The following is a 12500-nucleotide window of genomic DNA, read 5'->3' on the forward strand; positions in this document are numbered from 1 at the left end:
GCCGTGCAAGGACCTGACGGTGTGCACCCTGGTCGACACAAGGCCCCTCAGAACCATGACCTGCACTTGCCCCGAACACATGGTTGTGTCAGATCAGGGCCAGTGTGTTGACTGTAAGCATAATTAACCCATTTCTTATCTATGATATTTATCATATTTTCATGCATGCTCTTATCCTTTCACTTTATGATTCCCACAGGTTTTTTTTTCATATCAGCGTGATTTATTAATTCAGTGTTGAGCTGACGTATCTGACGTTTTTACGAGCAAATTTGTCCTAGCGGCATTAACCAGTCGTTGTGGCTTACTAGTAGTCCTAATAACAAACAAGATATACATTTTAACATCTGGCCAGTAACAGAGTTCCTAACTTCGATAACATCTCGAGATTTTCGAGTCTCGCTTTGCCCTTGCTGATCTCTCGCCTCCCCGCCCACAGTGGACCTCCCAATTGGCGTGGGCTGCCGCGCCGACAACGAGTGCCCGAGCGACAGCGCCTGCCTCAACACCCGGTGCGTGACGCCCTGCGACTGCGGTCCCAACGCTGAGTGCCATGTCAAGAACCACCGCCCCATCTGCACCTGTCTGCCCGGATTCCAGGGCAACCCCAACACCGGTTGCTTCAAGGGTAGGTTTCCTGAAATTACCACTGAAAGTTGCATGTCTTGCCATACTCAGATCAAGCATTTTTTTTCAGTTGAATAATTGTGATATTCATAAAATCACATATAATTGCAGTGGGATGCAGTGTGAATGAGGAGTGTCCGCTGGACAAGATGTGTTCCAACGGGGTGTGCGTTAACCCATGTCTGGTGAGAGACCCATGCGACATCACCGCCGAGTGCTACCCTGAGCAGCACACTGCCAAGTGTCGCTGTCCTACTGGCCTCGAGGGCGACCCATACATCCGCTGTGAGGTGCTGGGCTGCCGCAGCAACTCCGAATGCCCCACTGACAAGGCGTGCATCAACCGACAGTGCGTGAACCCATGCCTCTATAGCAACGAATGCGCCCCCAATGCAGAGTGCTATGTCTTCCAGCACACCGCAGGCTGCCGCTGCCCGAAGGACAAGCCCTACGGCGACCCACGCTTCATGTGCGAGGACAAGTCCATCCAGGTGGATGAGCCCAAGCCTGAGTGTCGAGTGGATGCTGACTGCCCGAGCCAGCGCGCCTGCATTGACGAGCACTGCGTCAACCCATGCCATGTCCTCAACCCATGCGACGACACCGCTCTGTGCGAGGTCGTGGATTCCGTGCCCGTCCGCACCATGATCTGCATTTGTCCCGAAGGCTTCGTCATGACCGAGGAAGGCACATGCAAACTCGTCGAGAAGGAGGTCATCCCAGGCTGCCGCGCTGACTCAGAGTGTCCCGTCCAGGAGGCCTGCATCAACCGCATGTGCCGCAGCCCGTGCGACTGCGGCCGCAACGCAATCTGCGAGATCATCAACCACCGGCCCGTGTGCACCTGTCAGGTCGGTTTCCAGGGCAATCCCGACATTGGCTGCTTCCCAGTCGGCTGCCAGCAAGACGCTGACTGTGAGGATGACCAAGCCTGCTATGACGGCGTGTGCGCCAACCCATGCTTGGTCGATGACCCCTGCTCCAGAAATGCCGAGTGCTACGCTGCGCAGCACAGAGCACAGTGTCGCTGCCCGTCAGGCCTTCAGGGCGATGGCTACACCGAGTGTCTGGTCATCGGCTGCAGGGCTCACTCCGAGTGCCCGAGCGACCGCGGCTGCATCAACAACCAGTGCATCAGCCCCTGTGCATACGAAGACCCCTGCTCTCCCACCGCCGAATGCGTCAACCACGAGCACGAGGCCCGCTGCCGCTGCCCGCCCGGCACCACAGGAAACCCCAAGGTGCAGTGCATCCCCATCGTGGAACCCGAGTGCCGCGTCGACGGCGACTGCGAGAGCCAGCTCGCCTGCATCGACGAGCGCTGCGTCAACCCATGTGCGGTGCTGGACCCGTGCGACGACACCGCCATCTGCAAGGTGGTCGACACACTGCCGGTCAGGACCATGCTTTGCGTGTGTCCCGACGGCATGGTCATCGAACAGGGTGGCAGCTGCGACCTGTTGCCGCCCATCAAGCCCGGCTGCACGTCCGACCCGGAGTGCCCCTCCGACAAGGCGTGCTTCAACGGCTTCTGCAAAGACCCTTGCATGTGCGGCCCCAACGCCGTCTGTGACATCGTCGAGCACCACCCTGTGTGCTCGTGCAAGCGCGGCTACGAGGGAGACCCAGAGATTCGCTGCGACGAAATCAGCTGCTACAGCAACGACGACTGCCCCACGACGCACGCCTGTCGCAACGGGCAGTGCGCCCCCGTGTGCGGCCCCAACAACGAGCCGTGCGGCGAGGAGGCCGTGTGCCAGGGCGTGAGCCACGAGGCCGTGTGCTACTGCCCCCCGGGCTCCCGGGGCAACCCGCGCACTCAGTGCATAGCCATCGGCTGCGCATCGAACGACGCCTGCCCCGGAGACCGCAGCTGCATCAACCAGCGCTGCGTGAGCCCCTGCAGCCTCGACCCGTGCGAGGAGCCAGCCACCTGTCGCGTGGCCGACCACCGGCCCGACTGTCCGTGCCCGCCAGGGTTCAACGGCACCAGAGACAACGGCTGTGAAAAGAGTAAGTAACTTCTAAGGTATTCATGCGGTGTAAGCATTTAATTCCATCTCTTCTTTCTTTGCTACAATACGTATTGATTATTATCAACACAATTTTAAACGATTTAATGAAGTGTAGAAGATAAAGGTGACCACTTGAAGCCTCGCAGCCCGATGCCTCGAAACGACGCCCTTAGACCCAGCCAACAGGCGGCCTCCGACAGCGACCTTCCGCACTCACCCCTTTCCTTTCCTCCCGCGCAGTCGTCGTGGGCTGCCGCAGCGACGGCGACTGCCCCAGCAAAACGGCCTGCATCAACGGCGAGTGCATCGACCCCTGCGGCCTGGAGCCCTGCGGGGAGAACGCCGAGTGCCGAGTGGTCGACACCGTGCCCGTCCGAACCGTGGCGTGCGAGTGCCTGCCGGGCTACCAGGGCGACGCGCTCGATAAGTGCATTCCAAGTAGGCCGCCTTTGTGTGTGGGTTCTGAGGGGGGGGGGGATCTTGGAGGGAGGAGGGAGGGAATAATCCAGGAGGGAGTTGAGATGGAGGGAAGGGAGGATGAAGGGAATCTAGGAGGGAGGGAATCTAAGGTCGGATACTAACAGCAAAGGGAGATTTAAAAATAACGATTTATTAACCTTTATCGTTAGAAGGGTCAAGTGGGGAAGTATTAACCATCTTACTATTAATCATTTTATTAATTACTGTGGATCAGGGAGAAGATAAGTCCACCAAGATTATAAGGCAGGAGGATTCAAATAACCAAGGACACACAGTACTAATTTGGGAACGAATATGATACACGAGTGAGTTGTTCGCAGGAAACAAATAATGAAAATAGTAATAAAAGTATAAAAAAGAATTGGTCATTACATTTCGTTTGATACAAAGTGAAGTGAACTTTATAGGCTATATATATATATATATATATATATATATATATATATATATATATATATATATATATATATATGTATATGTATATGTATATGTATATGTATATGTATATATATATATATATATATATATATTTATTTATTTATTTATTTATTTATTTATTTATGCATATACATATGTATACATATGTGTGTTCATAGTCACACACACACATGCAGTGTATATGTGTGCGTGCCTGTGCATACATCTCACTCGTGTTGGTTCGCTTCCCAAGCATGGCTCTATAAGTATTGCTTTTTGCATCATGTGTCACTTGCATTTTCATTATTAATACCAAATTGCATTGCATTCCCTTGTTGCTTTTTACTGATATTTAAACACATTTGCCTGAATTGTTTGCTTTGCCCAAATGTCTGATATTGTTGCATTTTTAATTTTTTTTTGTGCAATTGCATATTGTTGACAATTTGTGTATATCCACCGTTTTCTTTCAGCAATCAGCACGCTCTTTTGTTGCAAAAGGCAGTTTGAGAAAAGAAAATCATATAAGCTGAAAAAAAATGCATATTAGATGAGAAAAGATATGTGTAAGATCTTCGTAAATGTCTTGGTCTCCTTTGTATGAAGTATTCACTCATAAACGAATTGCAGTCTTGTTGATATTTAAATGCAACAGTGAAACACTACTTTAAGAAAATGATAATAATCTCAAACTGCCTTTATTATGCTATTTGATGCCTGTGCTCATCATTTCATCATTTGACGTGTTGATGCATAATCATTCATCTAATCAGCTGACTTTTATCATGCATGTCTGATGTCAGATTAACTGTTCATGACTTTATAATATTTTTTACTGACTTATTTCTACGTGTGTATTTTTTTACGTATTTTTTTCTGTGACTGTTCTCAAGAAGTTCATTATTGTAAAGTTTTGTTGACTCTGAAAGACATGAATAATACGGATTTTTCTCTATAATTTTGCAAGATTTTAGATTGACTTGAACGAAGCCAAGAGACACTGAACGAACACATATGACGCCTGCCTCATATGCTTATTTTTGTAATGCGTCGCTTTTTTAATATTTGTCTTGCTTATTTTGGCTTTTTTTGTGTATTATTTGTTGTATTACTAACAAATGACTTGTTTTTTATTCCAGGTTCATTAACATTTATATTTTTGTTAACGAATGAATGCTTGCATGTGGGAGGTGGTGGTGGTTCATTTTATTGTATATTATTTTAGATTTTTATAGCATATTTGTATTTTAGTTTTATGACATAAGGGGGACTTTATCATAAGAATTTTAGTAATTTTGACATATATGTTTTGTGTGATTTATGCAGCTGTTCTTTTCTGTTTGTCTCACGGTTTTATATTGTTCCACTGTTCGTTACGCACGGTTTAATAATTTGAGTTCATCATTGTTTAAAATATCATCATGGAATATATATGTACACACAATTGGCATACAGAAAGTCATGAAATATTTAGATAGACAAAAAGATAATCATTGAAAAAAGAGGAAAATATAAGCGAGAAGAAGCGCGCTTCGCCGGCCCGCCATACTGAAGCCCTCTCTCGCCGCAGCGACCGTGTGTCCGTTCGAAAAGGGCTTCATCCTGGACGAGAATGACCTCTGCATCTGCCCGGCGGAGCGAGGCTTCTACGTGGACGAGAACGGCAACTGCGCCCGCTGCCCCGTCGAGATGGGCTTCGTGCTCTCCGAGGACGGCATGTGCGTCTGCGACCCCGACAAGGGCTACGTGCTCACCCGCGCCGGCACCTGCGACTGCCCGCTGCCCGCCGAGAAGGACGAGGACGGCGACTGCGTTGGTGCGTGGAGGCCGCTTCATTCATCTGTTGTGACTCGATATTTTTATTTACCAGGCTTTTACATTTTTATCATTATTATTATTATTATTCATACGCACATGCTTCACTCAGCTAAGCTAAATATCCGCGTGCAATTCCCGACGCTGACCTGCCCCTCCTCCCCGCAGTGCGAACGGAGCCGCCCATCCCCCGCGGCTGCACCAGCGACTCGGACTGCCCGACGGACAGGGCCTGCGAGCAGTCCGTGTGCATATCGCCGTGCGCCTACGACCCGTGCGCCAAGTACGCCACCTGCATCGTCGTGAACCACAAGGCCGTCTGCACCTGCATCTCGGACTACTCCGGCGACCCCTACCAGAAGGACGACGGCTGCAGTAAGGCGCCCTTGGATCTGCTCTTGTTTTTCTCTTTTGGGGTGGGGGGGGGGCGTGGGTATTAGGCCGTTCATACGTCCGTATGTGTGTGTCTCCGGTGTGTCTGTGAGCATTAAATGGGTGGAAATCATTATCAGCAGTATGATATCAGGTTCAAATCAGTAACCATGTCTGCGCGCGCGTGTGTGTGTGTGAGTATGTATGTACATATGTATGTATGTGCCTGTATGCATATGCTGCATATCCTCATGTAACGCACCTAAACCCGCCCGCTGCCCGCGCAGAGCCGACCTTCGCCCGCACGGACTTCCCGCGCCCCGACATGCTGGTCAACTGCCTGGCCGACGGCGTGCAGGTGGACATCAACGTGGGCGACCCGGGCTTCAACGGCGTCATGTACGTCAAGGGCTACTCCAAGAACGAGGAGTGTCGCCGCGTCGTCCGGCCGGACGTCGACGTCGGCACGATCGACTTCAAGGTCAAGTTCAACACGTGCGGACTCATCCACGAGAACGTAAGTCGGCGATTTAAGTGGTGTTGATGGTCACTGGTTATTCGTTTATTTATGTTACTGTTCTGTGGTGGATTATTTGAAATATCCGAATAAAGTGTTCACATATTCTTTTTCTTATACCAAGGAACCTCACGAACTGACCTAAATCCTCCCCCGTTCGTTTCCTCAACAGGGATTGGCCCGGTTCATCCTGGTGCTCCAGAAACATCCTAAGCTGGTGACGTACAAGGCGCAGGCGTACCACGTCAAGTGCACGTACAACACCGGCGAGAAGACCATCACCATCGGCTTCAACGTGTCCATGCTGACCACCGCCGGCACCATCGCCAACACGGGTCCTCCGCCGACCTGCATCATGAAGATCACCGACCAGAACGGCGACGACATTCGCGGCGCCGAGATCGGAGACCTGCTGATGCTGCGCGTGCAGGTCGAGCCATCGAGTGAGTGGCCAGGCTTTGGTTTAGTTGTTTGAGGGGGACGTTTCAAGCGTGGGTTGTTTGGTGTTATTTCAGTCGGACGGTTTGGTTCGCACCTGGATCTCGTTTTTTCTGCAGATCCAGAACAGGTAATGCTTCATACCGAGCAGCAACAGCTAATGCCTTTTCTCCTTCTTCGCTTCCCTGCAGACATCTACGGCGGCTTCGCCCGGAGCTGCGTGGCGCTGACGGCGAACAGCGACGGCGGCGACAACGAGTACATCGTGACGGACGAGAACGGCTGCGCGACGGACCCGGCCATCTTCGGCGAGTGGGAACAGGAGGACGGCGACGAGAAGACGCTTGTGGCGCTCTTCAACGCCTTCAAGTTCCCGTCGTCCAACTCCATCCGCTTCCAGTGCAACGTGCGCGTGTGCTTCGGCCGCTGCCACCCCGTCAACTGCAACGGCTACGACGCCTTCGGCAAGCGTCGCCGTCGCCAGGCGCTCGAGGAGGACGCCGAGGTGCTCTACGCCAACGAGGCCACATACGAGGGCCAGCTCAGGGAGATCACCGTCACGTCGCCCGCCATCATCACCATCGAGAGCCGCGCAGACAGGCTCACCGCGCCCGAGAGTGAGTAGTGCAGGCAGCCTGCGCGCTTCGGTTTCTCTCTCTTTCTTTCTCTTTTCCCTTTCCTTCGCTCGCTCTCTCTCTCTCTCTCTCTCTCTCTCTCTCTCTCTCTCTCTCTCTCTCTCTCTCTCTCTCTCTCTCTCTCTCTCTCTCTCTCTCTCTCTCTCTCTCTCCTCTCTCTCTCTCCCTCCCTCTCTCTCTCCCTCTCTCTCTCTCTCCCTCTCTCTCTCTCTCTCTCTCCCTCCCTCTCTCTCTCTCTCCCTCCCTCCCTCTCTCTCGCCCTCTCTCTCTCTCTCCCTCCCTCCCTCCCTAACTCCTTTCCTCCTTCCCTCCCTTCCTCCTTCCTTCACTCCCTCCCTCTCTCTCCCTCCCTCTCTCTCCCTCCCTCTCTCTCCCTCGCTTCCTCCCTCTCCCTCCATCTCTTTCTCTTTTCTCTCTCAGGTTTATCACCGATCTTTGTGATCCTTTTGTTGACATATGTAACCCATGTTCCTGACCATCTTCCCCCTGTGTGTTGTGCGGTGCAGCAAAGAATATCCATAGTAACAAATGGAATTAAAACTAAGTCTTAATCTTAATCCCCCTCCTTCCGCAGACCCCGAGGGCGTGGGCGTGGAGGAGGTTTGCGTGAGCAAGTGGGGCTTCATCATCGCCCTCATCATCACGGCGCTGCTGGCGCTGGTGGCGGTGGCCGTGGCGGTGTCGTGCTGGCTCATGGCGTACCGACGCAAGCCCAAGCACGCGGGCCCGCTGCCGCACCCGCCGGAGTTCCCGAACCCGCTGTTCACCACGCCGGAGCCCCTGGCCGAGCCCTCGCCGGACTACTTCTCGTGAGCTCGCCTGGCGCCGTCCAGACCCATACTGTGATTCCTAACAGAAAAGCGAACCTCGTCTCCTTCGTGGACTAATGAATCGCATGTGATGCGCCAGTGAACCCAAGCGAGAGTTCTAGCAATACATTTCCTGCCGGAAAAAAAAATGTTCAACGAACGACGAGAATTTCGAAGCAAACGAATAGAAATAGAATATTATAACTGTGACTTTTCTTATGAAATTGTGAATGTGTGACGTTTAGGTGAAAATATGTGACTTTATATATATATTTGTATCTATATTGGAGCGAGAGGCTTTCGCGTCGAGAGGGACCTCCGCCCGAGCGCCGTGCTCCTCCACGTCCAACACCTTGTCCTAAGTTCCGCAGAAACCACAGGAGTCGGCCTCGAGGCGGAGACGACCTCGAGACGCGAACGGAAGTGAAAAGAGGAAGAAGAAAAGGAATACTAGAGAGACTTCAATATCATGAGATTTTTTTCCTTTTTTTTAGAAATGTGTGAAGTATTCGTTATTATATATTTTTTTGTACAAAGTCATTTCACATCGCTCTATCTGAAAATATGCCCCGCTCTGCTACATTTGCTGACGCGGCGATTTATTTTGGGCATCATTTCAGCAGATGGCATAGCAGTGGCCTGAATTCCCGGCGTATTATTACTTTCTGTAAAACGAGAGACTTAACTAAACTTCAAAAACGATGAAACTCAAACCCGACACAGTCTTACCAAGAGTTCAGGGGCAAGATAATGATATCGGCTCTTCAACTCCTAATTCCAAAGAATTCCATTTTTTTGTTTTTGTTTTTTACCTTAGCTTCAATTAGCTCTTTCTTTTTTAATTAATCATATGTATGATGATGTCAAATAATCGTAGGTGCTCATGGACAAGTCGCTGTTATGTCCAAATCTCTTCAAGTGTCAAATGTAAAATGGTAAGCAATTCCCAGCCTTATGCAGGCGGTCAGTAAGACATGACTTTCCGCCAATGGATGGAAATGGTTCTTATTGGCCGGATGCATAAGGACCGGAATCGCTCATCGCATTACAAGTGTATAAAAACTGGCCTGCCATGGCGGCTACGGGGAGTCAGGGTGAGGTTCTTTAAGCAGTCAGTGCTGCTAACAGTAGGTAGACGGAGGTTGTTTATATATAAGAGATTTTTAGCAGACGCACAAAGGTTGAACTCCCCCTATCTACTTGGCAGGGCCGCAATTTTATAAATGGTTATGAAATGTGTTAAGTTATATGTGCACGTAGATGATAGTAATCTCCAGTCAAGGAAAATTCAAAGAGTTTTTTTGGAGAGACGTCTCGCCAGGTGCCACGTGGCTTTGTCGTGACGCTGTCTGGGTCCCGCTCTCTGATTGGTCCGTCCGTCGAGGGGCGTGGTCTAGAGAGGGTGACGTCATCGCTTGGAACCTTTTTTTTTACAGTCCTCTCTGTATTTTTGCCAGGTTTTAATAGATGAAAAAAATAAAGGTATATCTCGCGACGGAACTGACAGAGATCCAAAACGACAGTCGCGATTTCCTCTCTGAATGCTTCAATAGTTATTTTGTATATGAGTTATAAAGAAAAATGTCTTCCGAAAAATATATGTGATATTTCGACATGTATAGTCTTTAGAAGCAGTTGTGTAATCAATTTACGTAGTCTAACAACAACGCTGATTTCATCAATTAAAAAAAAATGAAATTACATTAATCGCTCTAACCAAATAATGAAGGCAAGCCAAACTGTAGCGGTGTTTATTTCCTTGTGGTTCTTGCACATGCAAGCAGACTGACTTCAACAAAGGCATATTTCCACACTTGTTATGACTACATTACTGTGATTCTACGCCTGGGTGCGATGCTTTAAGGCCAATATGCCTTTGTTTGACTCATTGGGAATTTTTTTTTACTATTAGTTTCGCCATTCTAATTTTTCCTCCCCGAGTTTTCCCAAATAAAAAAGAATGATAGGGTGATGGGTCTCACTCCTCCGTAACTCCTTTGCCCACTGCAGACCAAAGCCAACGTTTTCTTTCCCGTCTCTCTTTTTTTTACCCGAAACTAAAACAAACTTGGTGACGGTGCTTTTTCACTCTCCTGGATAGACATGAGCTGGTCTTTTTTTTTGCGTTGTAGAAATGGCTTGCCTTTAATTTTTTTTTTACTCCACCTGGTAATATTATTTTAATATAACGTTCTTATGCTTGAAACAACTGTTAATTTGTCTCACCCATGTAACAAAGATTCTGTTACTGAATAAAGGATATGGAATAATACTCAATCTGTTTCATTTTAACTTTTATTTTCATTTTATGTATGTATGTATATATGTATATGTACACTTGGCGAAACGTGTGTACTGTATGTCTGTGTGTATATCTGTCTGCATGTTTTTATGTGTGTACTCATGTTTGCTGCGTGTCTGTAAGTCTGTATGTCTACATAGTCGATATTTATGTATGTTTCTCTTGAAAAAGGATTCTTCGTGTGTTTGGTTTGCCTTTCATGAGCTAGGAAATCTTACATGAAATACTGAATATACAGATTCTATTACAGTCAAAGAGTGTATTACAATTCATTTAATAGTAATATATTTGCTTATTTATTTTGATTTGTCATTTCTCTTCATTACTTACTCATCTTCCGCTCCTTTGTGTGATAATATTGCCGATTTTTTCTCGTTATTATTTTATTACAGTCTAAATGTTCATTTTTCGCAACGATTCATACAAAGGCAGGTTTTTATTATATACAATATCATAAATTTCATTTCCATTATTTGCATTGTAAAGATTAAATTTCTTTTTCTTAAAAATTGCATCAAATGAAGTTTAGAATAGTATGCAATGATTTAATGATAAAAAGACGCACACTAGAATGGAAAAGGATAAAAAATTACACATGATGATACAACAATTTCCATTTATTTTTTTTCTTACATAATTGTATTAACCTTATTCATTCACTCCTTCTGACTACGTGATAATCTCACTCACACAGATCAGATCACCTTAAAATTAGTTTTTTTTAAAGGTTAGTAGAGGCATTATAAAATCTACTTCCCTATTCACTGCACGTTGTTATAATGAAATTCTTTAGACACCAAAATAGGGGATTATGAAAAATAAATATGAAACAATGTCGGATTAGGAAAAAAATGAAAAGACATGATTAATAAGAGATAAAAATTGGGAAGATATGATGTGGTGGTTTGTTTATCTTTATATTTTTGAGGTCGTATTGTTGTCTCTCACCAGCGATATGTATCGTGTGCCGACCCTTCCTTGGATCGGCGTGGAAAAGTGTAAACAAATCTATTAAGTCAGAATTTCCGAGGACTTTGTGGGCCATAGAAAAGAATTTGATATCCAATCCCCCACGAACGTTTCACTAGATGATATCGTGAAAGCGTACTTTTCTTCTAAACAGTTTTGTAAGTTTTTTTTTCACTCTACGGACTTTCCCTCCACATTTCACTGAGTCCTTTATCTTACCGGAGCTTCTGAGCTATTTCGAACACATTACGAGACTCACTTTCTTAGCCTTATCCAAAGAATTCAGTTTCAAGAGATTGGATATCCATGAATTAATGCTTCATTTTTCATATTTACTAAATTAAGGAAATGGTTTCTCAAAGGCATTACAGTGTACTGCTATTTTTTTGGTATTTTATAGGGAAACAAACAAGAAAATAAGGCAGCTGTAAGTGCTTATCTTGATTACGATAAATCTGATTTTGAAATAAAGACTTTTGATTCATTTATCACACAATTTGAAGGGTAGGATAGATAAAGGATGGATAGAGAGATAGATAGATAAAACAAGTCGGTCGACTAAATATCAAAATATCACAGATCAAAACTATATCTGACAAGTTAAATAAGTTGAGATCATTCTTTCAACGAAAACAAAAAAGGTCATAAGTAGAGAAGAAGAAGAAATATACACAGTTGTATAAATATACATATGTAGGAGAAATTATGTAAAGGGGTTTATAATATGTCTTAAGAACGTCCATTAGGCTTAACCAACAACCGAGTTCTGAATTAAATGCACTTTGTCACTCAACATACCCACGGTAGAGCACAGTCAAAGGGGGGGGGGGGTGTGGGAGAGAAAGAGAGCCAATTTCTGGATCTCAGAGATGCTGTGAGGGAGCGAGATGGAGGAGGAAGAAAAGGTAGGGAGGAGAGGAAGATAGAGTGGGAGCGAGGAGAAAAGAAGTGTAGAGGGGATGGGTGAGAGAGAGAGAGAGAGAGAGAGAGAGAGGAGGGAGGAGGGAGAAAGAAAGAGAAAAACGAAAGGAAGAGAAGAATGGGTTAGACCCGAAACAGTGACAGGGTGTAGGGGGAGCTCCTTCACCTGGGGGAGGGGGAAGG

The 12500-nt window shown here is 47.0% G+C and overlaps 2 protein-coding genes across 21 annotated transcripts in view; one reads left to right on the forward strand and one right to left on the reverse strand.

Annotated features, from left to right (window-relative positions):
• The window catches only part of dpy (fibrillin-like protein dumpy), a 255844-nt gene extending 245447 nt beyond the window's left edge, over nt 1-10397 (forward strand). For 18 of the 19 annotated variants that reach the window (XM_070131759.1, XM_070131777.1, XM_070131779.1 and 15 more), the window contains 10 exons: nt 1-113; nt 440-628; nt 739-2640; nt 2883-3080; nt 5110-5355; nt 5523-5729; nt 6014-6243; nt 6416-6686; nt 6873-7298; nt 7891-10397. The exon at nt 1-113 is cut by the window's left edge and continues 457 nt beyond it. In XM_070131759.1, the coding sequence (XP_069987860.1) occupies nt 1-113; nt 440-628; nt 739-2640; nt 2883-3080; nt 5110-5355; nt 5523-5729; nt 6014-6243; nt 6416-6686; nt 6873-7298; nt 7891-8129 (4021 nt within the window). In that variant the 3' untranslated portion in view covers nt 8130-10397. The remainder of the gene's footprint in view (nt 114-439; nt 629-738; nt 2641-2882; nt 3081-5109; nt 5356-5522; nt 5730-6013; nt 6244-6415; nt 6687-6872; nt 7299-7890) is intronic. The other variant, XM_070131778.1, reaches the window with a different exon arrangement.
• Nucleotides 10398-11031: 634 nt separating this feature from the next.
• The window catches only part of LOC138864528 (uncharacterized), a 143864-nt gene continuing 142395 nt past the window's right edge, over nt 11032-12500 (reverse strand). For both annotated transcript variants that reach the window (XM_070131787.1, XM_070131786.1), the window contains exon 9: nt 11032-12500. This exon is cut by the window's right edge and continues 140 nt beyond it. The gene's annotated coding sequence lies outside the window, so the exon portion shown is untranslated.

The sequence above is a fragment of the Penaeus vannamei genome, chromosome 17, assembly GCF_042767895.1.
Source record: "Penaeus vannamei isolate JL-2024 chromosome 17, ASM4276789v1, whole genome shotgun sequence".
Taxonomy (NCBI): Eukaryota; Metazoa; Arthropoda; class Malacostraca; order Decapoda; family Penaeidae; genus Penaeus; species Penaeus vannamei.